Source organism: Oncorhynchus keta, chromosome 6 (genome assembly GCF_023373465.1).
Source record: "Oncorhynchus keta strain PuntledgeMale-10-30-2019 chromosome 6, Oket_V2, whole genome shotgun sequence".
Taxonomy (NCBI): Eukaryota; Metazoa; Chordata; class Actinopteri; order Salmoniformes; family Salmonidae; genus Oncorhynchus; species Oncorhynchus keta.
In genome coordinates, this window is record NC_068426.1 from 13618385 (window position 1) to 13645864 (window position 27480).

Genomic DNA, 27480 nt, shown 5'->3' on the forward strand with positions numbered 1-27480 from the left:
GGAAGGTCACAACGAGAGTGGGGGGGGTGGAACCTGCATTATTCAACAGAATAGAAAGTCTGATGTTCATATACAGGTAGACATGCTATTGTATAATTCAAGGTTCATAACTACATTCATACCTGGTAATTACCATACTGTACAATGCCAGGTGATATGCAGACGTATGCAAATGAAACAGTTATGGCTCACAGCTATGGCTACACTATGGCTCACAGCTATGGCTACACTATGGCTACACTATGGCTACACTATGGCTAACAGCTATGGCTACACTATGGCTACACTATGGCTCACAGCTATGGCTACACTATGGCTACACTATGGCTCACAACTATGGCTACACTATGGCTACACTATGGCTCACAACTATGGCTACACTATGGCTACACTATGGCTCACAACTATGGCTACACTATGGCTACACTATGGCTACACTATGGCTCACAACTATGGCTACACTATGGCTACACTATGGCTCACAGCTATGGCTACACTATGGCTACACTATGGCTACACTATGGCTACACTATGGCTAACAGCTATGGCTACACTATGGCTACACTATGGCTCACAGCTATGGCTACACTATGGCTACACTATGGCTCACAGCTATGGCTACACTATGGCTACACTATGGCTCACAGCTATGGCTACACTATGGCTCACAACTATGGCTACACTATGGCTCACAGCTATGGCTACACTATGGCTACACTATGGCTACACTATGGCTCACAGCTATGGCTACACTATGGCTACACTATGGCTCACAGCTATGGCTACACTATGGCTACACTATGGCTCACAGCTATGGCTACACTATGGCTACACTATGGCTCACAGCTATGGCTACACTATGGCTCACAACTATGGCTCACAGCTATGGCTACACTATGGCTCACAACTATGGCTCACAGCTATGGCTACACTATGGCTCACAGCTATGGCTACACTATGGCTCACAACTATGGCTCACAGCTATGGCTACACTATGGCTCACAGCTATGGCTACACTATGGCTCACAGCTATGGCTCACAGCTATGGCTACACTATGGCTCACAACTATGGCTCACAGCTATGGCTACACTATGGCTCACAGCTATGGCTACACTATGGCTCACAACTATGGCTACACTATGGCTCACAGCTATGGCTACACTATGGCTCACAGCTATGGCTCACAACTATGGCTCACAGCTATGGCTCACAGCTATGGCTACACTATGGCTACACTATGGCTGACAACTATGGCTACACTATGGCTCACAGCTATAGCTACACTATGGCTCACAGCTATGGCTATACTATGGCTCACAGCTATGGCTACACTATGGCTCACAACTATGGCTACACTATGGCTCACAGCTATGGCTACACTATGGCTCACAACTATGGCTACACTATGGCTCACAGCTATGGCTCACAGCTATGGCTACACTATGGCTCACAGCTATGGCTACACTATGGCTCACAGCTATGGCTACACTATGGCTCACAGCTATGGCTACACTATGGCTCACAGCTATGGCTCACAGCTATGGCTACACTATGGCTCACAACTATGGCTACACTATGGCTCACAGCTATGGCTCACAACTATCGCTACACTATGGCTACACTATGGCTCACAACTATGGCTACACTATGGCTCACAGCTATGGCTACACTATGGCTCACAGCTATGGCTCACAGCTATGGCTTACAACTATGGCTACACTATGGCTCACAGCTATGGCTCACAACTATGGCTCACAGCTATGGCTACACTATGGCTCACAGCTATGGCTCACAACTATGGCTACACTATGGCTCACAGCTATGGCTCACAGCTATGACTACACTATGGCTCACAGCTATGGCTCACAGCTATGGCTACACTATGGCTCACAACTATGGCTACACTATGGCTCACAACTATGGCTACACTATGGCTCACAGCTATGGCTACACTATGGCTCACAACTATGGCTACACCATGGCTCACAACTATGGCTACACTATGGCTCACAACTATGGCTACACTATGGCTCACAGCTATGGCTCAGTTATGGCTCACAGCTATGGCTACACTATGGCTCACAGCTATGGCAACACTATGGCTCACAGCTATCACTCACAGCTATGGCTACACTATGGCTCACAGCTATGGCTCACAGCTATGGCTACACTATGGATCACAGCTATGGCTCACAGCTATGGCTACACTATGGCTCACAGCTAAGGCTACACTATGGATCACAGCTATGGCTACACTATGGCTCACAGCTATGGCTACACTATGGCTCACAGCTATGGCTCACAGCTATGGCTCACAGCTATGGCTACACTATGGCTCACAGCTATGGCTACACTATGGCTCACAACTATGGCTCACAGCTATGGCTACACTATGGCTAAACTATGGCTATGGCTACACTATGGCTCACAGCTATGGCTCACAGCTATGGCTACACTATGGCTCACAGATATGGCTACACTACGGCTCACAACTATGGCTCACAGCTATGGCTACACTACGGCTCACAGCTATGGCTCACAGCTATGGCTACACTATGGCTACACTATGGCTCACAGCTATGGCTACACTATGGCTCACAGCTATGGCTCACAGCTATGGCTCACAACTATGGCTACACTATGGCTCACAGCTATGGCTACACTATGGCTCACAGCTATGGCTACACTATGACTCACAGCTATGGCTCACAGCTATGGTTCACAGCTATGACTACACTATGGCTCACAGCTATGGCTACACTATGGCTCACAACTATGGCTCACAGCTATGGCTACACTATGGCTACACTATGGCTCACAGCTATGGCTACACTATGGCTCACAGCTATGGCTACACTACGGCTCACAGCTATGGCTCACAGCATGGCTACACTACGGCTCACAGCTATGGCTCACAGCTATGGCTACACTATGGCTCACAGCTATGGCTACACTATGGCTACACTATGGCTCACAGCTATGGCTCACAGCTTTGGCTACACTATGGCTCACAGCTATAGCTACACTATGGCTCACAGCTATGGCTATACTATGGCTCACAGCTATGGCTACACTATGGCTCACAACTATGGCTACACTATGGCTCACAACTATGGCTACACTATGGCTACACTATGGCTCACAACTATGGCTCACAGCTAAGGCTACACTATGGCTCACAACTATGGCTACACTATGGCTCACAGCTATGGCTACACTATGGCTCACAGCTATGGCTACACTATGGCTCACAGCTATGGCTCACAGCTATGGCTACACTATGGCTCACAACTATGGCTACACTATGGCTACATTATGGCTCACATCTATGGCTACACTATGGCTCACAGCTATGGCTCACAGCTATGGCTACACTATGGCTACACTATGGCTCACAACTATGGCTACACTATGGCTCACAGCTATGGTTACACTATGGCTCACAGCTATGGCTACACTATGGCTCACAGCTATGGCTACACTATGGCTCACAGCTATGGCTACACTATGGCTCACAACTATGGCTCACTCTATGGCTACACTATGGCTACACTATGGCTCACTCTATGGCTACATTAATGCTCACACTATGGCTCACTTTATGGCTCACCCTATGGCTCACTCTATGGTCTACACTATAGCTACACTATGGCTCACTCTATGGCTACACTATGGCTCACAACTATGGCTACACTATGGCTCACAGCTATGGCTCACAACTATGGCTACACTATGGCTCACACTATGGCTCACTCTATGGCTACACTATGGCTACACTATGGCTCACTCTATGGCTACATTAATGCTCACACTATGGCTCACTTTATGGCTCACCATATGGCTCACTCTATGGTCTACACTATAGCTACACTATGGCTCACTCTATGGCTACATTATGGCTCACACTATGGCTCACTATGGCTCACAGCTATGGCTACGCTATGGCTACACAGCTATGGCTCACAGCTATGGCTCACACTATGGCTCACACTATGGCTCACTATGGCTCACAGCTATGGCTACGCTATGGCTCACAGCTATGGCTCACAGCTATGGCTCACAGCTATGGCTACACTATGGCTCACAGCTATGGCTACACTATGGCTCACAACTATGGCTCACAGCTATGGCTACACTATGGCTAAACTATGGCTATGGCTACACTATGGCTCACAGCTATGGCTCACAGCTATGGCTACACTATGGCTCACAGCTATGGCTACACTACAGCTATGGCTCACAGCTATGGCTACACTATGGCTACACTATGGCTCACAGCTATGGCTACACTATGGCTCACAGCTATGGCTCACAGCTATGGCTCACAACTATGGCTACACTATGGCTCACAGCTATGGCTACACTATGGCTCACAGCTATGGCTACACTATGACTCACAGCTATGGCTCACAGCTATGGCTCACAGCTATGACTACACTATGGCTCACAGCTATGGCTACACTATGGCTCACAACTATGGCTCACAGCTATGGCTACACTATGGCTACACTATGGCTCACAGCTATGGCTACACTATGGCTCACAGCTATGGCTCACAGCTATGGCTACACTATGGCTCACAGCTATGGCTACACTACGGCTCACAGCTATGGCTCACAGCTATGGCTACACTACGGCTCACAGCTATGGCTCACAGCTATGGCTACACTATGGCTCACAGCTATGGCTACACTATGGCTACACTATGGCTCACAGCTATGGCTCACAGCTTTGGCTACACTATGGCTCACAGCTATAGCTACACTATGGCTCACAGCTATGGCTATACTATGGCTCACAGCTATGGCTACACTATGGCTCACAACTATGGCTACACTATGGCTCACAACTATGGCTACACTATGGCTACACTATGGCTCACAACTATGGCTCACAGCTAAGGCTACACTATGGCTCACAACTATGGCTACACTATGGCTACACTATGGCTCACAGCTATGGCTACACTATGGCTCACAGCTATGCCTACACTATGGCTCACAGCTATGGCTCACAGCTATGGCTACACTATGGCTCACAACTATGGCTACACTATGGCTACATTATGGCTCACATCTATGGCTACACTATGGCTCACAGCTATGGCTCACAGCTATGGCTACACTATGGCTCACAACTATGGCTACACTATGGCTCACAGCTATGGCTCACAACTATCGCTACACTATGGCTACACTATGGCTCACAACTATGGCTACACTATGGCTCACAGCTATGGCTACACTATGGCTCACAGCTATGGCTCACAGCTATGGCTTACAACTATGGCTACACTATGGCTCACAGCTATGGCTCACAACTATGGCTCACAGCTATGGCTACACTATGGCTCACAGCTATGGCTCACAACTATGGCTACACTATGGCTAACAGCTATGGATCCCAGCTATGACTACACTATGGCTCACAGCTATGGCTCACAGCTATGGCTACACTATGGCTCACAACTATGGCTACACTATGGCTCACAACTATGGCTACACTATGGCTCACAGCTATGGCTACACTATGGCTCACAGCTATGGCTACACCATGGCTCACAACTATGGCTACACTATGGCTCACAACTATGGCTACACTATGGCTCACAGCTATGGCTCAGTTATGGCTCACAGCTATGGCTACACTATGGCTCACAGCTATGGCAACACTATGGCTCACAGCTATCACTCACAGCTATGGCTACACTATGGCTCACAGCTATGGCTCACAGCTATGGCTACACTATGGATCACAGCTATGGCTCACAGCTATGGCTACACTATGGCTCACAGCTAAGGCTACACTATGGATCACAGCTATGGCTACACTATGGCTCACAGCTATGGCTACACTATGGCTCACAGCTATGGCTCACAGCTATGGCTCACAGCTATGGCTACACTATGGCTCACAGCTATGGCTACACTATGGCTCACAACTATGGCTCACAGCTATGGCTACACTATGGCTAAACTATGGCTATGGCTACACTATGGCTCACAGCTATGGCTCACAGCTATGGCTACACTATGGCTCACAGATATGGCTACACTATGGCTACACTATGGCTCACAGCTATGGCTACACTATGGCTCACAGCTATGGCTCACAGCTATGGCTCACAACTATGGCTACACTATGGCTCACAGCTATGGCTACACTATGGCTCACAGCTATGGCTACACTATGACTCACAGCTATGGCTCACAGCTATGGTTCACAGCTATGACTACACTATGGCTCACAGCTATGGCTACACTATGGCTCACAACTATGGCTCACAGCTATGGCTACACTATGGCTACACTATGGCTCACAGCTATGGCTACACTATGGCTCACAGCTATGGCTCACAGCTATGGCTACACTATGGCTCACAGCATGGCTACACTACGGCTCACAGCTATGGCTCACAGCTATGGCTACACTACGGCTCACAGCTATGGCTCACAGCTATGGCTACACTATGGCTCACAGCTATGGCTACACTATGGCTACACTATGGCTCACAGCTATGGCTCACAGCTTTGGCTACACTATGGCTCACAGCTATAGCTACACTATGGCTCACAGCTATGGCTATACTATGGCTCACAGCTATGGCTACACTATGGCTCACAACTATGGCTACACTATGGCTCACAACTATGGCTACACTATGGCTACACTATGGCTCACAACTATGGCTCACAGCTAAGGCTACACTATGGCTCACAACTATGGCTACACTATGGCTCACAGCTATGGCTACACTATGGCTCACAGCTATGGCTACACTATGGCTCACAGCTATGGCTCACAGCTATGGCTACACTATGGCTCACAACTATGGCTACACTATGGCTACATTATGGCTCACATCTATGGCTACACTATGGCTCACAGCTATGGCTCACAGCTATGGCTACACTATGGCTACACTATGGCTCACAACTATGGCTACACTATGGCTCACAGCTATGGCTACACTATGGCTCACAGCTATGGCTACACTATGGCTCACAGCTATGGCTACACTATGGCTCACAGCTATGGCTACACTATGGCTCACAACTATGGCTCACTCTATGGCTACACTATGGCTACACTATGGCTCACTCTATGGCTACATTAATGCTCACACTATGGCTCACTTTATGGCTCACCCTATGGCTCACTCTATGGTCTACACTATAGCTACACTATGGCTCACTCTATGGCTACACTATGGCTCACAACTATGGCTACACTATGGCTCACAGCTATGGCTCACAACTATGGCTACACTATGGCTCACACTATGGCTTCACTGTGGCTCACACTATGGCTCACTCTATGGCTACACTATGGCTACACTATGGCTCACTCTATGGCTACATTAATGCTCACACTATGGCTCACTTTATGGCTCACCATATGGCTCACTCTATGGTCTACACTATAGCTACACTATGGCTCACTCTATGGCTACATTATGGCTCACACTATGGCTCACTATGGCTCACAGCTATGGCTACGCTATGGCTACACAGCTATGGCTCACAGCTATGGCTCACACTATGGCTCACACTATGGCTCACTATGGCTCACAGCTATGGCTACGCTATGGCTCACAGCTATGGCTCACAGCTATGGCTCACAGCTATGGCTACACTATGGCTCACAGCTATGGCTACACTATGGCTCACAACTATGGCTCACAGCTATGGCTACACTATGGCTAAACTATGGCTATGGCTACACTATGGCTCACAGCTATGGCTCACAGCTATGGCTACACTATGGCTCACAGCTATGGCTACACTACGGCTCACAGCTATGGCTCACAGCTATGGCTACACTATGGCTACACTATGGCTCACAGCTATGGCTACACCATGGCTCACAGCTATGGCTCACAGCTATGGCTCACAACTATGGCTACACTATGGCTCACAGCTATGGCTACACTATGGCTCACAGCTATGGCTACACTATGACTCACAGCTATGGCTCACAGCTATGGCTCACAGCTATGACTACACTATGGCTCACAGCTATGGCTACACTATGGCTCACAACTATGGCTCACAGCTATGGCTACACTATGGCTACACTATGGCTCACAGCTATGGCTACACTATGGCTCACAGCTATGGCTCACAGCTATGGCTACACTACGGCTCACAGCTATGGCTCACAGCTATGGCTACACTACGGCTCACAGCTATGGCTCACAGCTATGGCTACACTATGGCTCACAGCTATGGCTACACTATGGCTACACTATGGCTCACAGCTATGGCTCACAGCTTTGGCTACACTATGGCTCACAGCTATAGCTACACTATGGCTCACAGCTATGGCTCACAACTATGGCTACACTATGGCTCACAGCTATGGCTACACTATGGCTCACAGCTATGGCTACACTATGACTCACAGCTATGGCTCACAGCTATGGCTCACAGCTATGACTACACTATGGCTCACAGCTATGGCTACACTATGGCTCACAACTATGGCTCACAGCTATGGCTACACTATGGCTACACTATGGCTCACAGCTATGGCTACACTATGGCTCACAGCTATGGCTCACAGCTATGGCTACACTACGGCTCACAGCTATGGCTCACAGCTATGGCTACACTACGGCTCACAGCTATGGCTCACAGCTATGGCTACACTATGGCTCACAGCTATGGCTACACTATGGCTACACTATGGCTCACAGCTATGGCTCACAGCTTTGGCTACACTATGGCTCACAGCTATAGCTACACTATGGCTCACAGCTATGGCTATACTATGGCTCACAGCTATGGCTACACTATGGCTCACAACTATGGCTACACTATGGCTCACAACTATGGCTACACTATGGCTACACTATGGCTCACAACTATGGCTCACAGCTAAGGCTACACTATGGCTCACAACTATGGCTACACTATGGCTACACTATGGCTCACAGCTATGGCTACACTATGGCTCACAGCTATGGCTCACAGCTATGGCTACACTATGGCTCACAACTATGGCTACACTATGGCTACATTATGGCTCACATCTATGGCTACACTATGGCTCACAGCTATGGCTCACAGCTATGGCTACACTATGGCTACACTATGGCTACACTATGGCTCACAACTATGGCTACACTATGGCTCACAGCTATGGCTACACTATGGCTCACAGCTATGGCTACACTATGGCTCACAGCTATGGCTACACTATGGCTCACAGCTATGGCTACACTATGGCTCACAACTATGGCTCACTCTATGGCTACACTATGGCTCACTCTATGGCTACATTAATGCTCACACTATGGCTCACTTTATGGCTCACCCTATGGCTCACTCTATGGTCTACACTATAGCTACACTATGGCTCACTCTATGGCTACACTATGGCTCACAACTATGGCTACACTATGGCTCACAGCTATGGCTCACAACTATGGCTTCACTGTGGCTCACACTATGGCTCACTCTATGGCTACACTATGGCTACACTATGGCTCACTCTATGGCTACATTAATGCTCACACTATGGCTCACTTTATGGCTCACCATATGGCTCACTCTATGGTCTACACTATAGCTACACTATGGCTCACTCTATGGCTACATTATGGCTCACACTATGGCTCACTATGGCTCACAGCTATGGCTACGCTATGGCTACACAGCTATGGCTCACAGCTATGGCTCACACTATGGCTCACACTAAGACTACACTATGGCTCACACTATGGCTACACAGCTAAACACTTAGAGCACTGCACGTGTTCACACATTACAATCTGTCATTAACTAGCAACTGAAACAATTGACAAATATAAACATGTTATGTTCTTCCTGTGTGATGCACTGGGAGGTTTAACATCTAAATTCCAAGTGACGCATTCCTCAATAACAACAAAAAATCTGTCATGTTACAAAGTGAATGGTGTTTGTGAATGTGAACACAGCTCAATGAGGGCAGTTGACCAGTACTTACGTCTTTGAGACAGCCCATGAAGTTATTGCTGACTGGGGAGCCAGGGAGGTCAGCTGTGTTGGGACTCCCCCCAATGTAGAAGAAGTCATCAGAGCCCAGCATGGTGTAGTCCTCCTGGGTGTAGCCAGTGGTGGACAAGATCTCATCCACAGAGACAGTCACCTGGGTGGCCAAAGAGAAATGGAGGTATGGAGAAAGGAAAGGAGGAGGAGGAAAGAGAGAACAGACAGAAAGAGACAAAAAGGGAGATGTGGAAAGAATTTGAATTCAACATCAAATGAAACAATGCACTGCTATGTTTTTGCGTTAAATGCTGGCCTTCATTTGGTTGAATTCTCAGCTGTAAGAGTCATGAGTGCAGTTGGAGGGCCCAGCCATTCTCAGAAGCTTCCTCCTTTTTCTCGATTCTCGACAGATAGGCAGGGTTGACAAGCAAATTATGATATAATCATTCCATCAATATTTTGGATTTCAGTACAATATTATACAGTATATCTAAGTATGTCTGTAGATGTGAATTTGAGATGACACCCAGACAGATACAGTAGTTCATCATTGGAAATGTCCGCCAGAGGATGTAATGTTCCTTTCTCTACCATAAGCCCCCAGCCTCCAACCAGCCTCACAACTACAGACCATGTGTAACCCCGCCAGTCCAGGACCTCAAAATCCGCCTTCTTTACCTGCGGAAAAGGCTGAGACCAGCCACTGATGAAACTGTGGGTTTGCACAACCGAAAAATCTCTGCACAAACTGTCTCAGGGAAGCTCATCTGCGTGTTCGTCATCCTCACCAGGGTCTTGACCTGAGTGCAGTTCGGCGTCGTAACGGACTTCAGTGAGAAAATGCTTCAATGGCAACTGGCACGTTGGAGAAGTGTGCTCTTCATGGATGAATCTCAGTTTCAACTATAATGGACAAATGGCAAATCGGTTTGTTGAGCGAGCGGTTTGCTGATATCAACGAGTTCCCCATGGTGGCGGTGCGGTTATGTTATGGGCAGGCATAAGCTACAGACAATGAACACAATTGCATTTTATCAATGTCAGTTTGAATGCACAGAGATACCGTGACGAGATCCCATTGTCGTGCCATTCATCACCTCATGTTTCAGCATGATGATGCACGGCCCCATTTCGCAAGGATCTGTACACAATTCCTGGAAGCTGAAAATGTCCCAGTTCTACCATGGCCTACATACTCACCAGACATGTCACCCATTGAGAATGTTTTGGATGCTCTGGTTCGACGTATGACAGCGTGTTCCAGTTCCCTTCAATATCCAGCAACTTTGCACAACCATTGAAGAGGAGGGGGACAACATTCCACAGGCCACAATCAACAGCCTGATCAACTCTATGTGAAGGAGATGTGTCGCGCTGCATGAGGCAAATGGTGGTCACACCAGATACTGACTGGTTTTGTGATCCACACCCCTACTTCTTTTTTAAGGTATGTGTGACCAACAGATGTATATCTGTTTCCCCAGTCATGTGAAATCCATAGATTAGAGCCTAATGACTTATTTCAATTGACTGATATCCTTGCATGAACTGTAACTCAGTACAATCTTTGAAATTGTTGCATGTTACGTTTATATTTTTGTTTAGTATATATATATATATAAAAGCTTGATTTTTGCCAAAAGTTTAAGGGGAAAAAAAGTCCAATTTAATAGTTTCAGTATAGTTTTCTTTTTTTAAAGTTTGTTAATTATTTGAGTTGACAAAATCTTTTTTTATGATTATTTTTTATTTTTGTATTTTTCGTTCCTATAATAACCTTGAGGTGTACAGCATGTGGTTTACAGAACCCTGCATGGATTGGTCAACTTTCACCAAGTTCTACCCAATCAGACGTGCTCATGTGTCACGTGATCATCTTTGAAATTGCTGGCTAATTGTTGATAAGAGGCAGGGTCTGTGTTATCCTTGTTTCATCAACAAAACCAAGTGCGCCAGAGAGATACATTTGGATACATTAGTAACCTGCAAGTTGCATACACTAGAGAGGAATAGATCCCTTTCTGTGTTTGTAAACATTGCCACACGAGGGTGATGCGTGCAAATTGGTGGCAGAACAAGGGGAAGTTCTTACAAAATGACAGGCAAAAAAGCCTCTATTTACATGTTGCTTATGAGTGCATTTCACACTACTTTTGGATTATAATTGGATTTTAAGTTTCGTATGAATGTCCTGCTTATTATAATGTTTGTGCCATCGCAAATCAACTGTATTATACTTAAAAACACATTAACCTTTCTAGGACACACGTTCCGCTAGCGGAACCCCTCGACAACATTCCGCTGAAAAGGCAGCGTGCGAAATTCAAAAATATTTTTGGGAAATATGTAACTTTCACACATTAACAAGTCCAATACAGCAAATGAAAGATAAACATCTTGTTAATCTACCCATCATGTCTGATTTAAAAAATGATTTACCTCGAAACATATGATTATGTTAGATCACCGCCAAGTCCAAAAAATACACAGCCATTTTCCCAGCCAAAGATTTGAGTCACAAAAAACAGAAATAGAGATAAAATGAATCACTAACCTTTGATGATCTTCATCAGATGACACTCATAGGACATCATGTTACACAATACATGTATGTTTTGTTCTATAGTGTGCATATTTATATCCAAAAATCTCAGTTTACATTGGCGCCATGTTCAGAAATGCCTCCAAAATATCCGGAGAAATTGCAGAGAGCCATATCAAATAACAGAAATACTCATCATAAACTTTGATGAAAGATACATGTTTTACATAGAATTAAAGATACACTTGTTCTTAATGCAACTGCTGTGTCAGATTTCAAAAACCTTTACGGAAAAAGCATACCATGCAATAATCTGAGACGGTGCTCAGGTAGAAACAAAATTTCTCTGCCATGTTGAAGTCAACAGAAATAAGAAATGACATTATAAATATTCCCTTACCTTTGATGATCTTCCTCAGAATGCACTCCCAGGAATCCTAGTTCCACAATAAATTGTTGTTTTGTTTGATAATGTCCATTATTTATGTCCAAGTAGCTACTTTTGTTAGCACGTTTAGTACACATATCCAAACGCTTGTGCAGGTCCAGGCGAACGTCGGACAAAAACTTTAAAAAGTTATATTACAGGTGGAATGAACTTGTTTAGAATCAATCGTTATCATAAATATTCAATAACGTTCCAACAAGAGAATTCCTCATTCCTAAATGAAGCCGATATCATGTGGAATGCTCTCTGCCAGACCACTGACTCATTCCCCTCTCATCCGGCCCCACAGTAGAAGATTCATTCAACAGACTGTTGACATCAAGTGGAAGCTGTATTTGGGATTTCAATAGGCGATGAGTTGAAAACCGACAAACCTCAGATATCCCACTTCCTGGTTGGATTTTTCTCAGGATTGCCATTTAATTTGACCTTTATTTAACTAGGCAAGTCAGTTAAGAACAAATTCTTATTTTCAATGACGGCCTAGGAACAGTGGGTTAACTGCCTGTTCAGGGGCAGAACGACAGATTTGTACCTTGTCAGCTCGGGGATTTGAACTTGCAACCTTCCGGTTACTATTCCAACACTCTAACCACTAGGCTACCCTGCCACCCCTGCCATATGAGTTCTGTTATTCATATACTCACAGACATCATTCAAACAGTTTTAGAAACTTCAGAGTGTTTTCTACCCAATAGTAATTATAATATGCATATATTAGCATCTGGGACAGAGTAGGAGGCAGTTCACTCTGGGGACGCTATTCATCCATAGTGAAATGCTGCCGGCCAAACCCTCCCTAACCCGGACAACGCTAGGCCAATTGCGCGCTGCCCCATGGGCCTCCCAGTCGCGGCCGGCTGCGACAATGCTGCCCCCTATCCCTAAAAATGAACCAGTAAAAAGGCTATTTGGCTAGCTTTTGCTACAGCCTATATCAATGAGTGTTAGCATTCTAGCTAACAATTACTGCATCCAAAACATATTTGTAAGCGTACGAGAACCCCCCAAAAAGCTTTTTTGTTTAGAATGAACAAAAACGTAAATCTAGGCTGGGCGCAGATGGCGATGTGGTTTTCACTGCCGCCAGGAGTCGGGAGCAGTGTGTCGTGTACTCGAAAAGGGGTCTATACTGTAGGCCTAATGAAATTATGTGAATTCTGAAGACCATTATTGCTATGTTTCGCAGGGGTCCTCTCTGAGAAAAGCGAAGCCCAGCCACCTGCACTGTGTCCTTGAGCAAAGCACATACAACTAATTGCTCAGGCGTGTGTCTCAAGTAGAGTGGGATATTAGCACCCACCCACTCTGAGGCCCCGTTCTGAACATTAGACATGGGTGTTTCTTGGTTTGAAATGTACTTCCCTCATTAAAGGACAACACATTTTTATGTCTGCTGTTTCTGTTTAGAGTTGTAATGAATCTGTAGATTCAATTGTAGGCAAGGTTGAACAAGGGAGTTGTTGAAAGTGTTTGTGTGTGTGTGTGTGTGTGTGTGTGTGTGTGTGCGTGCGTGCGTGCGTGCGTGCGTGCGTGCGTGCGCGCGCGTGCGTGCGTGTGTCAGAGAGTGTGTGATTGAGTGTGTGTGAGAGAGAAAGCAATTGGGGATAGCGCGAGAGAGACAAGAGTTATTTATTTCACTTTAGTTTATCCATTTCACTTGCTTTGGTAATGTAAACATATGTTCCCCATGCCAATAAATCCTCTTGAATTGAATTGAGAGAAACGAAAGAGAAAGAAAGAGCTATTTTGTTTAGAATACGAATACAGCTCGTGAAAACGGACCACCAGAGATTGTTAAAAAAAAAATGTTTCCACAGGAGGTGCATTTCTTTCTATCGGCATGTCAGTGAGATAACTGGAAGCTGTCCAAGGAAAAGCACAATATATGCAGGGAAGTGCATGAGAGGGTTTGTAAGTATAGGATTGTTCTGTCTATGGGAAGTATGGTTGAGGGTAGGGTTGAGATAATGAAGAGAGAATGTCTGTATGCAGGTTGGGATGAGAGGGAAGGGGGTTCTTTTAGTAAGGACGTTAGAGTCAGACACACAAATGGTTGTTAGTTCAGTACTAGGTCGAATCAGATAGACGGACGTAGAGTGCATTAGAAAGTATTCAGACTGGTTACGTTACAGCCTTGTTCTAAAATTGATTAAATAAATACAAATTCTCAGCAATCTACAAACAATAACCCATAATGACAAAAGGAAGACAGGTTTTTAGAATTTTTTGCAAATTAATCAATAAACAAAAACTGAAATATCTTATTTACATAAGTATTCAGACCCTTTGCTATGAGACTTGAAATTGAGCTCAGATGTATCCTGTTTCCATTGATCATCCTTGAGATGTTACTACAACCTAATTGCAGTCCTCCTGTGGTAAATTCAATTGATTAGACATGATTTGGAAAGGCGCACACCTGTCTATATAAGGTCCCTCCAGTTTATATCACAGCAAAAACCAAGCAATGAGGTCGAAGGAATTGTACGTAAAGCCCCGAGACAGGATTGTGTCAAGGCACAGATCTGGGGAAGGATACTATAAAATGTCTGCAACATTGAAGGTCCCCAAGGGCCTCCATCATTCTTAAATGGAAGAGGTTTGGAACCCTCTTCCTAGAGCTGGCCGTCTGCCCAAACTGAGCAATTGTGGGAGAAGGACATTGGTCAGGGCGGTGACCAAGAACCCGATGGTCACTCTGACAAAGCACTGGAGTTCCTCTGATAAGATGGAAGAACGTTCCAGAAGGACAACCATTTCTGCCGCACTCCACCAATCAGGCCTTTATGGTAGAGTGGCCAGACGGAAGCCACTTCTCAGTAAAAAGGCACATGACAGCCCGACTTGGAGTTTGCCAAAAGGCACTTAAAGACTCTCAGACCATGGGAAACAAGATTCTCTGGTCTTATGATACCAAGATGTATTGCCAATCGTCACATCTGGATGAAACCTGGCACTATCCCTACGGTGAAGCATGGTGGTGGCACCATCCCTACGGTGAAGCATGGTGGTGGCAGCATCAGGCTGTGGGGATATTTTTCAGCGGCAGGGACTGGGAGACTAGTCAGGATCAAGGCAAAGATGAACAGAGCAAAGTACAGAGAGAGATCCTTGATGAAAACCTGCTCCAGAGCGTTCAGCAACTCAGACTGCGGCGAAGGTTCATCTACCAACAGGACAATGACCCTAAGCACACAGCCAAGACAATGCAAGAGTGACTTCGGGACAAGTCTCTGAATGTCCTTGAGTGGCCCAGCCAGAGCCGAGACTTGAACCTGATCTAACATCTCTGGAGAGACCTGAAAATAGTTGTGCAGCAACGCTTCCATCCAACCTGACAGAACTTGAGAGGATCTGCAGAAAAGAATGGGATAAACTCTCCAAATACAGGTGTGCCGAGTTTGTAGCGTCATACCCAAGAAGACTTGAAGCTGTAAACACTGTCAAATGTGCTTCAACAAAGTACTGACTTAAGGGTCTGAATACTTATGTAAATGTGATATTTCCATTTTATTTTTAAATGAGCAAAAATGCTTTGCCATTATGGCATTGTGTGTAGATTGATGAGGATTTTATTTGTTTAATCCATTTTAGAATAAGGCTGTAACGTAACAAAGTGTTGAAAATGTAATAGGGTCTGAATACTTTCCGAAGACACTTTATATACTGTGAATAGAAAGACCTTGGAATTTTGGTTTGAAAAAAAGTGGCTTTATTTGTTGTAATAACCCATCAAGGGCTTGAGTGTGGACACATGCGATGCATATTAATCACGGAATTATGAATCATTCACATAAAGTCAAATGGAAAGAGAAAATCACACTAACAGAGGGTGTAGATGATTTCTACTATGTACTGTTGATGTCCGTGGAGGCAACAGAATGAATAAAATACTAACAAAAAATAAACTACGTGGATCTACCTGTCTCCATATTTATATCCTACGTTAGGATTATAAGGCGAAAGGCAAGTGAAGCTTTGAAGTTGAAAAAAAAGTTTTTTAGAGGCGATGGGACATCCCGGCCGGCCAAACACTCCCCTAACCTCGACAACGCTGCGCCAATTGTGCGCCACCTCATGGGTCTCTTGGTCACGGCCGGCTGTGACACAGCCTGGGATTGAACCCGGGTCTGTAGTGACGCCTCAAGCACTGCGATGCAATGGCTTAGACCGCGGCACCACTCGGGAGGATAGACAGCTTGTCAGACAGACGTGAATTCTAGATGACAAAGATATCTGTTACAGTGACTCAAAAACACTGATGACACTAGTGGAATGATTGTTGCCAATTTTGTAACTTCTAGAGAGTAAAAGCAAGAGATATTGTGAAAAATAACAGGCAAACCAAACTACACAATTCATATGCTGACTATCATATGATGTTCAATAGCTGGGTGCTTCATCAGAAAGGGGAGGAAAAAGAAATGGCAGATGGTAAAGTCAACAAAGCACACTAGTGCTCTAGAAAAGACCAATAAAATGCCTGACCTGTGTATACATCCCTTTGTAAGGTAACAGTCAAACGCATAGATTTGGCCTTTATTCAAAATGATACCAATAATACAACTCAAAATTGAGTGGGAATTTAATTGGATAAAATAAAATAAATAAAATAAAATAAAATAAAATAAAAGCTCCACAAAATGCAAAGCAATGAAAAGCTGAATTTAGTATCTAAACAGAAACAAATGAAGAATATAAAAAAATGAAGACTACCTTTTGAAGAGTCACGCTACCTGCCATATGTTTTAGAACACTTACTCATTCGAGGTTTTTCTTTATTTTAATATTTTCTACATTGTTGAATAATAGTGAAGACATTAAAACTATGAAATAACACATATGGAATCATGTAGTAACCAAAAAAAATGTTAAACAACGCCAGGTCATCTGATGCAGCACTCCATCACTCTCCTTCTTGGTCAAAGAGCCCTTGCACAGCCTAGAGATGTGTTGGGTCATTATCCTGTTGAAAACAAATGATAGTCCCACTAAGCCCAAACCAGATGGGATAGTATCGCTGCAGAATGCTGTGGTAGCCATGCTGGTTAAGTGTGCCTTGAATTCTAAATAAATCTCAGACAGTGTCACCAGCAAAGCACCCTCACACCATACCAACTCCTCCTCCATGCTTTACGGTGGAAAATACACATGCAGAGATCATCCGTTCACCCACACCGCGTCTCACAGACACCTCCTGGGGGCGGCCCGTCAGGAAGTCCATGATCCAGTTGCAGAGGGAGATGTTTAGTCCCAGTTTCCTTAGCTTAGTGATGAGCTTTGAGGGCACTATGGTGTTGAACGCTGAGCTGTAGTCAATGAATAGCAATCTCACATAAGTGTTCCTTTTGTCCAGGTGGGAAAGGGCAGTGTGGAGTGCAATAGAGATTGCATCATCTGTGGATCTGTTTGGGCGGTATGCAAATTGCAGTGGGTCTAGGGTTTCTGGGATAATGGTGTTGATGTGAGCCATTACCGTCCTTTCAAAGCACTTCATGGCTACGGACATGAGTGCTATGGGTCTGTAGTCATTTAGGCAGGTTGTCTTTGTGTTCTTGGGCACAGGCACTATGGTGGTCTGCTTGAAACATACTGGTATCACAGACTCAATCAGGGACATGTTGAAAATGTCAGTGAAGACACCTGCCAGTTGGTCAGCACATGCCCGGAGCACATGTCCTGGTAATCCGTCTGGCCCCGCAGCCTTGTGTATGTTGACCTGTTTAAAGGTCTTACTCATTTCGGCTATGGAGAGCATCATCACACAGTCGTCCGGAACAGCTGATGCTCTCATGCATGCCTCAGTGTTGCTTGCCTCGAAGCGAGCATAGAGGTGATTTAGCTCGTCTTGTAGGCTCGCGTCACTGGGCAGCTTGCAGCTGTGCTTCCCTTTGTAGTCTGTAATAGTTTGCAAGCCCTGCCACATAAGACGAGCATCGGAGCCGGTGTAGAACGATTCAATCTTATTCCTGTATTGACACTTTGCCTGTCTGATGGTTTGCCGGAGGGCATAGCAGGATTTCTTATACGCTTCCGTGTTAGAGTACTGCTCCTTGAAACCGGCAGCTCTACCCTTTACCTCAGTGCGAATGTTGACTGTAATCCATGGCTTCTGGTTGGGGTATGTACATACAATCACTGTGGGGACAACGTCTTCAATGCACTTATTGATAAAGCCAGTGACTGATGTGGTGTACTCAATGCCGTTGGAAGAATCCCAGAACATGTTCCAGTCTGTGATAGCAAAACAGTCCTGTAGTTTAGCATCTGCTTCATCTGACCACTTTTTTATAGCAGGAATCAGGAGGATAGAGTTGTGGTCGGATTTACCAAATGGAGGGCGAGAGAGATCTTTGTATGTGTCTCTGTGTATGGAGTACAGGTGACCATTTTTCCCCCATCTGGTTGCATGTTGATATTTAACTGATTTAGGCATTAAAGCGCCACTAGGAGCGCCACCTCTGGGTGACTACTTTCCTGTTTGTTTCATTCCTTATACAGCTGACTGAGTGTGGTCTTAGTACCAGCATCTGTCTGTGGTGGTAAATAAACAGCCATGAAAAGTATAGCTGAAAACTCTCTAGGCAAGTAGTGTGGCCTGCAATTTATCACAATATACTCTACTTCAGGCGAGCAAAATCTAGAGACTCCCTTAGATTTCGTGCACCAGCTGTTGTTTACAAATATGCACAGACCCCCCCCATCTTACCGGAGTGTGCTGTTCTATCCTGCCGGTGCAGCGTGTATTCCGTTAGCTGAATATCCATGTTGTCATTCAGCCACGATTCCGTGAAACATAGGATATTACAGTTTTTGATGTCCCGTTGGTGGGATATTCATGATCGTACCTCGTCTAGTTTATTGTCCAATGATTGCACGTTGGCAAGTAGTGTTGACGGTAACGGCAGCTTTCCCAGTCGCCTTCTCCGTGTCCTGACCAGGCATCCAGCTCTTTGTCCTCTGTACCTGCGTCACTTCCTCTTGCAAATAACAGTGATGTCGGTCCTGTGGAGTGTTTGGAGAATATCTTGTGCGTCGTCTTTGTAGAAAAAATCTTTGTTTAATCCGAGGTGTGTGATCGCTGTCCTGATATACAGAAGCTCTTTTTTGTCATAAGATACGGTTGCAGAAACATTATGTACAAAATAAGTTACAAATAATGCATGGGAGGGGAAAGCAGGCAGGACCAGGGTTAGTAGGAGAGCATGGCACTGACTAATCCTGACAGGGTGTAAAGCTAGCACAGACATGTGTTGTGAAATGCATGGCTGTAATCTTTAAAGATAAAAGGTTTTTTATAAGTTCAACCCTAGAGGACAGATCAAGCTAAATATGGACCACTCATCAGCTATATTGGTAGTATCCTTCCTCAGGATAAATTCACTGACAGCATTATAAGCCAAATATATTATGTTAGAAACATGGAATTATAAAAGCAACTTCAATACACGAACAAATCATGTTCATTACTAGTAGGCTTATAATGTGGAGACTCAATGAGACTGACTCAGAAATCAATCAACACGTTCCAAGTCAATTCAGCCACAACAATATACACCTCAACACTAGTCACACAGGGAGGAACATCCCACATCAACATGGTTCACCTATGGAGAAGAAATGTTGAGAGAGACACAAATGTGTCATTGATTCATTTTACTCTGAACTGAATTGAAAAGAACAATAATAATAATATATGCCATTTAGCTGACGCTTTTATCCAAAGCGACTTACAGTCATGTGTGCATACATTCTACGTATGGGTGGTCCCGGGAATCGAACCCACTACCCTGGCGTTACAAGCGCCATGCTCTACCAACTGAGCCACAGAAGGACCACAACAAGATTGTGTATCGATTGCCATAGAGAATACGAATGGATTACTACAGCATATGTGAGGCACATTTACTCAACGTACCCTAAAGACTTTCACACTTGGGGTATGAGTCACTGGAGTTTGGCTTGGGACTGATAAAGATAAATTGAGGGCTAAATCAGAAAAGGGTAGCCTAAAACATCTTTGTTTTTCAGTCCTGAGGGATAAATTAACACAACACAGTGAATATAATTCAATCACAAACTGACATTATAACTGGTCTCCCTTGGATGCCCATGATGGATATGCATTCACAACAACTGGAAGCTAAATAATGATACTATCACACCCTTTTCAAATAGAAAATTAAAATCTTCCTGTAATAATGCTAAATCTACTGCTGAGCGCAGGAAGAAGCACAGAGAGGGTGTGTACAGTACTGTACCTGGCGCAGGTTGCGTGTGATGCGCACTTCGTGCCAGGCATTGTCGTTGAACTTGCCGTTGGTGGGCTCCACCAGGGCCTCGAAGGCCCCTGAGCCCAGGTTGATGACCAGCCACACAGCGCCGCTCCTCAGGGATAGGTTGACATAGTCAGCTGATTTCCCGGTGTGGAGAAGGAGGCCGTTCCTCTGCAGCGTGCGGAAGGACAGAGTGATCTCGTCCAGTTTGCTCTGGATGGGCATCTGAGATAAGTCATAGCTGAAGAACTCGTTGCCTTTGTAGGTGGCAACCGACTCCCCTTTTGCTGTGGTGAGAGATGGAGAGAAGGCTGTCAAAATCAAAATCAAATGCTATTTGTCACATGCGTCGAATACAACAGGTACCTTACTGTGAAATGCTAACTAACAAGCCCTTAACCAACAATGCAGTTCAATAATGATCATTTCTGAAACATCAGCTATTGTTATCAAAACCATTGTTATCACAACCATTGATATGACAACCATTGATATCGTCACCTAGAGATATCATCAGCTAGTGTTGACATCGGCTTGAATTATCATCAGCTAGAGTTATCGTCAGCTAGCGAGTTTGTCAGCTAGCGACATCATCAGCTAGAGAGATCCTCAGATAGAGAGATTGTCAGATATAGAGACCGTCAGCTAGAGAGATTGTCAGATAGAGTTATCGTCAGATAGAGTTATCATCAGCTAGAGTTATCGTCAGTTAGCGAGATCGTCAGCGAGAGAGATCGTCAGCTAGTTATCATCAGCTAGAGAGATCGTCAGCTCGAAAGATCTTCAGCTAGAGAGATCTTCAGCTAGAGTTATCGTCAGCTAGAGATCGTCAGCTAGAGAGATCGTCAGCTCGAAAGATCTTCAGCTAGAGATCTTCAGCTAGGGAGATCGTCAGCTCGAGAGATCTTCAGCTAGAGAGATCGTCAGCTAGAGAGATTTTCAGCTAGAGAGATCTTCAGCTAGAGAGATTGTCAGCTCGAGAGATCTTCAGCTAGAGATCGTCAGCTAGAGAGATCGTCAGCTAGTTATCGTCAGCTAGAGAGATCGTCAGCTCGAAAGAACTTCAGCTAGAGATCGTCAGCTAGAGATCGTCAGCTAGAGAGATTGTCAGCTAGAGAGATCTTCAGCTAGAGATCGTCAGCTAGAGATCTTCAGCTAGAGAGATTGTCAGCTCAGAGAGATCTTCAGCTAGAGATCGTCAGCTAGAGAGATCGTCAGCTAGTTATCGTCAGCTAGAGAGATCGTCAGCTCGAAAGATCTTCAGCTAGAGATCGTCAGCTAGAGAGATCGTCATCTAGAGTTATCGTCAGCTATTTTATATTAATTTTAATTAACCTTTCATCTGGAAAGTCCCACTGAGACTATGTAGCCCAAATAATTTTCATAATTAATCAAGTGTATTAAACTGCCAAACAGTTTTGTTATATTTCAGTCTTCTGTGATGTATATACTTTTATTTCCAAGTAGATTTGTTTAAGACTACCAAGAATCAATATGTGAGACCCTGATTTAGCCCACTGCAGTGAAAGGCTAACAAGGGAGAACCTCGCCAAGAAGGAAGCAGGAGTCAATACAGCATTATAACAATGTAAAACATATATTGTACTGTTCAAGCTTCTTGAAATGGAGCTTTGAATACTGTAATTACAGGTTAATAATATGTATATTTCTCCCAATTATGACACAAAAATGGATGGGTGAACATATCAAAGAACCACTCAACAAAGATATCATCACCACCATATCCATCATCTTATCACCATATCTGCCAAACATTTTCCTTACACCTGTTTAAACGTTCTCATTAAATTCCTTTAATTTCCTCCAGGGGAAAACTGACTACTTTAGCTTTTACATGGACAATGGGGATGAGATATTATTGATGCATCTGACACACATGGCAGCACTATCACCTTCCTGGGTCCTACAGATGTCTAGGGATATATCTAACCACTGTTCTTAAGCAAATTTGTTCAATTAAATGTATTTTATTTAACCTTTATTTAACAAGGCAAGTCAGTTTAAGAACAAATTCTTATGTTACAATGACGGCCTACCCCAGCCAAACCCTCCCCTAACCCGGACAACTATGGGCCAATTGTGCGCCGCCCTATGGGACTCGGCGGTCGACGTCACCAGTCTTCTAGCCATCATTGATCCATTTTTCATTTTCCATTGGTTTTGTCTTGTCTTCCAACACACCTGGTTCCAATCCCATTCATTACCCGTTGTGTATTTAACCCTCTGTTTCCCCTCATGTCTTTGTCAGAGATGGTTTGTTATTATTTAGTGTTGTTTGTTTTGGTGCGTCGGGTCTTTGTACCCACTTTGTTTTGTGTATTTTTTCATGGTTTTGGAGTTATGTTTTTACACCATTAAACTACTCCATTTTACCCAGATAAATGATCCTGCACCTGACTTCCTTGCCACCTATACACACGCCTATGACACCGAGATGCAGTGTCTTAGACTGCTGCGTCACTCGGGAGAACATCCTATCAAGTTATGGTTGGGTGCAATCAGATGCAACGTTGCTTTTCAAATTCCCCATCTGATCAAATGTAAAACATTCCTGCTCGTGGATTTCCTACAGACTATCAAGTGGAAAATTACATTCATTTGATCACTTGAGAGAATCCATCAAGCATGAAGCCTACAAATGTCATTTGGAATCTAGATGATTTGTGCAGGATTCAATCAAGCAGAGGCCATCTCTTACCTTGAATAGTCTAACTCCCAGGTAACACTCTTCTTCAGATCGAATGTATGATTCAGTTAACAGCTGCTGCTATTTACAGCAAAGCTGAACCCACATTTAACTACCACAAAGCGCAATGAAATTGAGAGCTGCTCATTGTCTTAATGTCTCTCTACCACCAAAGTGAATAACGTCTTAAGGTTGGCATCCACATACAAGCCTTCATCTATATCTATCAGAACATAGTCTAAGGCAACAACTTTCGTCTTCTGATTAGCCTTCTCTGGCTCTCGTCGGTCTTCTCATTTGACGCGTTGTAAGGATCGTACTTCTATCTCCGTCTCCCATCCTACTTGTTGCCTGCTAAAGTCTGGTGACCCCATGTGACAAGAGGAATTTAATTAGCACTACACAGCATCTGAGGAACAGTACCACAGACAACTACGAATGGGTGGCCTCTGCTACAATTCATCATTCTGTCTCACTACCACCCCCCCGCTCTCTCTCTATCCCCCCACACCCCGCCCTCCCTTTCAGTCTGTGTCTGTCTATATCCCCTCCTACACAGTCCTTTGAGAAAGATGACAGAGAGACGATAGAGAGAATAGAGAGACGATTGAGAGAGAATAGTGAGAGACACGATAGAGAGACGATAGAGAGCAAGAGACGATAGAGAAAGAGAGAGACGATAGAGAGATGATAGAGAGAGACGATAGAGAGAGAGACGATAGAGAGAGAGAGAGACGATAGAAGATAGAGAGAGATGATAGAGAGAGAGCGACGATCGAGAGATCGATGATAGAGGACAGAGAAAGACGATAGAGAGAGAGAGACGATAGAGGATAGAGAGAGAGGATAGACAGAGATCGACGATCGAGAGAGAGACACAATAGGGAGTAAAAGAGACGATAGAGAGAGGAGAGTGAAACAGAGGATAGAGTGAGATGATAGAGAGAGGATAGAGAGAGATGATAGAGAGAGAGACGATAGAGAGAGAGAAGATAGAGAAAGACGATAGACAGAGAGAAGATAGAGAAAGACGATAGACAGAGAGACGATAGAGAGAGAGACGATAGAAATACGATAGAGAGAGACGATAGAGATACTATAATCCTATGGAGAGAGAGACTATAAAGAGAGAGACTATAGAGAGAGAGAGATGATAGAGATAGATACGATAGAGAGAGTTACGAAAGAGAGAGAGACTATAGAGAGTGAGACAATAGACAGAGACGATAGAGAGAGAGACGATAGAGAGAGACGATAGAGAGAGAGACGATAGAGAGAGACTAAAGAGAGAGACGGAGAGAGAGACGATATAGAGAGAGACTGTAGAGAGAGATATGGTAGAGAGAGAGACGATAGAGATACGATAGAGAGAGATGATAGAGAGAGAGACAATAGAGAGAGAGAGACATTAGACAGAGACAATAGAGAGAGACAATAGAGATACGAAAGAGAGACGATAGAGAGAGTCTAAAGAGAGAGACAGAGAGAGAGAGACGATATAGAGAGAGACATTAGACAGACAATAGAGAGAGACAATAGAGATACGATAGAGACTATATAGATATGATAGAGAGAGAGACTATAGAGAGAGACTATATAGATTCGATACAGACTATAGAGATACGATAGAGAGAGACTATAGAGAGAGAGGCGAAAGAGATACGATAGAGAGAGAGACAATAGAGATATGATAGAGATACGATAGAGAGCCTAAACATCAGCGCCACAGGTAACTTCCACAAACCTGTGAAAGATCTGAGAGACAAGACAAGAAGGGCATTCTATGCCATCAAAAGGAACATAAATTTCAACATACCAATTAGAATCTGGCTAAAAATACTTGAATCAGTCATAGAGCCCATTGCCCTTTACGGTTGTGAGGTCTGGGGTCCGCTCACCAACCAAGACTTCACAAAATGGAAGAAACACCAAATTGACACTGCATGCAGAATTCTGCAAAAATATCCTCTGTGTACAACGTAGAACACCAAATAATGCATGCAGAGCAGAATTAGGCCGATACCCACTAATTATCAAAATCCAGAAAAGAGCTGTTAAATTCTACAACCACCTAAAAGGAAGCAATTCCCAAACCTTCCATAACAAAGTCATCACCTACAGAGAGATGAACCTGGAGAAGAGTCCCCTAAGCAAGCTGGTCCTGGGGCTCTGTTCACAAACACAAACACACCCCACAGAGCCCCAGGACAGCAGCACAATTAGACCCAACCAAACCATGAGAAAACAAAAAGATGATTACTTGACACAAAAAAACAGAGCAAACAAGAATGCTATTTGGCCCTAAACAGAGAGTACACAGTGGCAGAATACCTGTCCACTGTGACTGACCCAAACTTAAGGAAAGCTTTGACTATGTACAGACTTAGTGAGCATAGCCATGCTATTGAGAAAGGCCGCCGTAGGCAGACCTGGCTCTCAAGAGAAGACAGGCTCTTTGCACACTGACCACAAAATTAGGTGGAAACTGAGCTGCACTTCCTAACCTCCTGCCCAATGTATGACCATATTAGAGATACATATTTCCCTCAGATTACACAGATCCACAAAGAATTTGAAAACAAATCCAATTTTGATAAACTCCCATATCTACTGGGTGAAATTCCACAGTGTGCCATCACAGCAGCCAGATTTGTGACCTGTTGCCACAAGAAAAGGGCAACCAGTGAAGAACAAACACCATTGTAAATACAACCCATATTTATGCTTATTTATTTTCCCTTGTGTACTTTAACTATTTGTACATTGTTACAACACTGTATATATATATATATATATATATATATAATATGACATTTGTACTGTCTTTATTGTTTTGAAACTTCTGTATGTGTAATGTTTACTGTTAATTTTTATTGTTTATTTCTCTTTTGTATTATCTACCTCACTTGCTTTGACAATGTTAACACATGTTTCCCATGCCAATAAAGCCCCTTGAATTGAATTGAAACGATAGAGAGAGAGATACGATAGAGAGAGAGAGAGACTATAGAGAGAGAGACAATAGACAGAGATGATAGAGAGAGAGAGACGATAGACAGAGACGATAGAGAGATACGATAGAGAGAGACTATAGAGAGAGAGACGATAGAGAGAGACGATAGAAAGAGAGACGTTAACGGGGACCATAGAGAGAGACCATAGAGATACGATAGGGAGACTATATAGATACGATAGAGAGACTATAGAGATCCGATAGAGACTATAGAGAGAGACCATAGAGATACGATAGGGAGACTATATAGATACGATAGAGAGAGAGACGATAGAGAGAGAGACGATAGAGAGAGAGATGATAGAGAGAGAGAGACGATAGAGATACGATAGAGAGAGAGACTATAGAGAGAGAGACGAGAGAGAAAGAGACTATAGAGATACGATAGAGAGAGAGACGATAGAGAGACCATAGAGAGAGAGACCATAGAGATACAATAGAGAGAGAGGCTATAGAGAGAGAGAGACGATAGAGAAAGATACTAGAGAGATACGATAGAGAAAGAGACAATAG

At 44.3% G+C, this 27480-nt stretch overlaps 1 protein-coding gene across 7 annotated transcripts in view; it reads right to left on the reverse strand.

Moving 5' to 3' along the window:
• LOC118375284 (neurexin-2-like) overlaps positions 1-27480 on the reverse strand; it is a 411303-nt gene that overhangs the window by 263699 nt on the left and 120124 nt on the right. For all 7 annotated transcript variants that reach the window (XR_008139003.1, XM_052520781.1, XM_052520779.1 and 4 more), the window contains 2 exons: positions 21233-21534; positions 9974-10135 (listed from right to left, as the gene is read on the reverse strand). Coding sequence is in view for 6 of the 7 variants with exons in the window: in XM_052520781.1 (XP_052376741.1) it covers positions 9974-10135; positions 21233-21534 (464 nt within the window). In the remaining variant the exon portion in view is untranslated. The remainder of the gene's footprint in view (positions 1-9973; positions 10136-21232; positions 21535-27480) is intronic.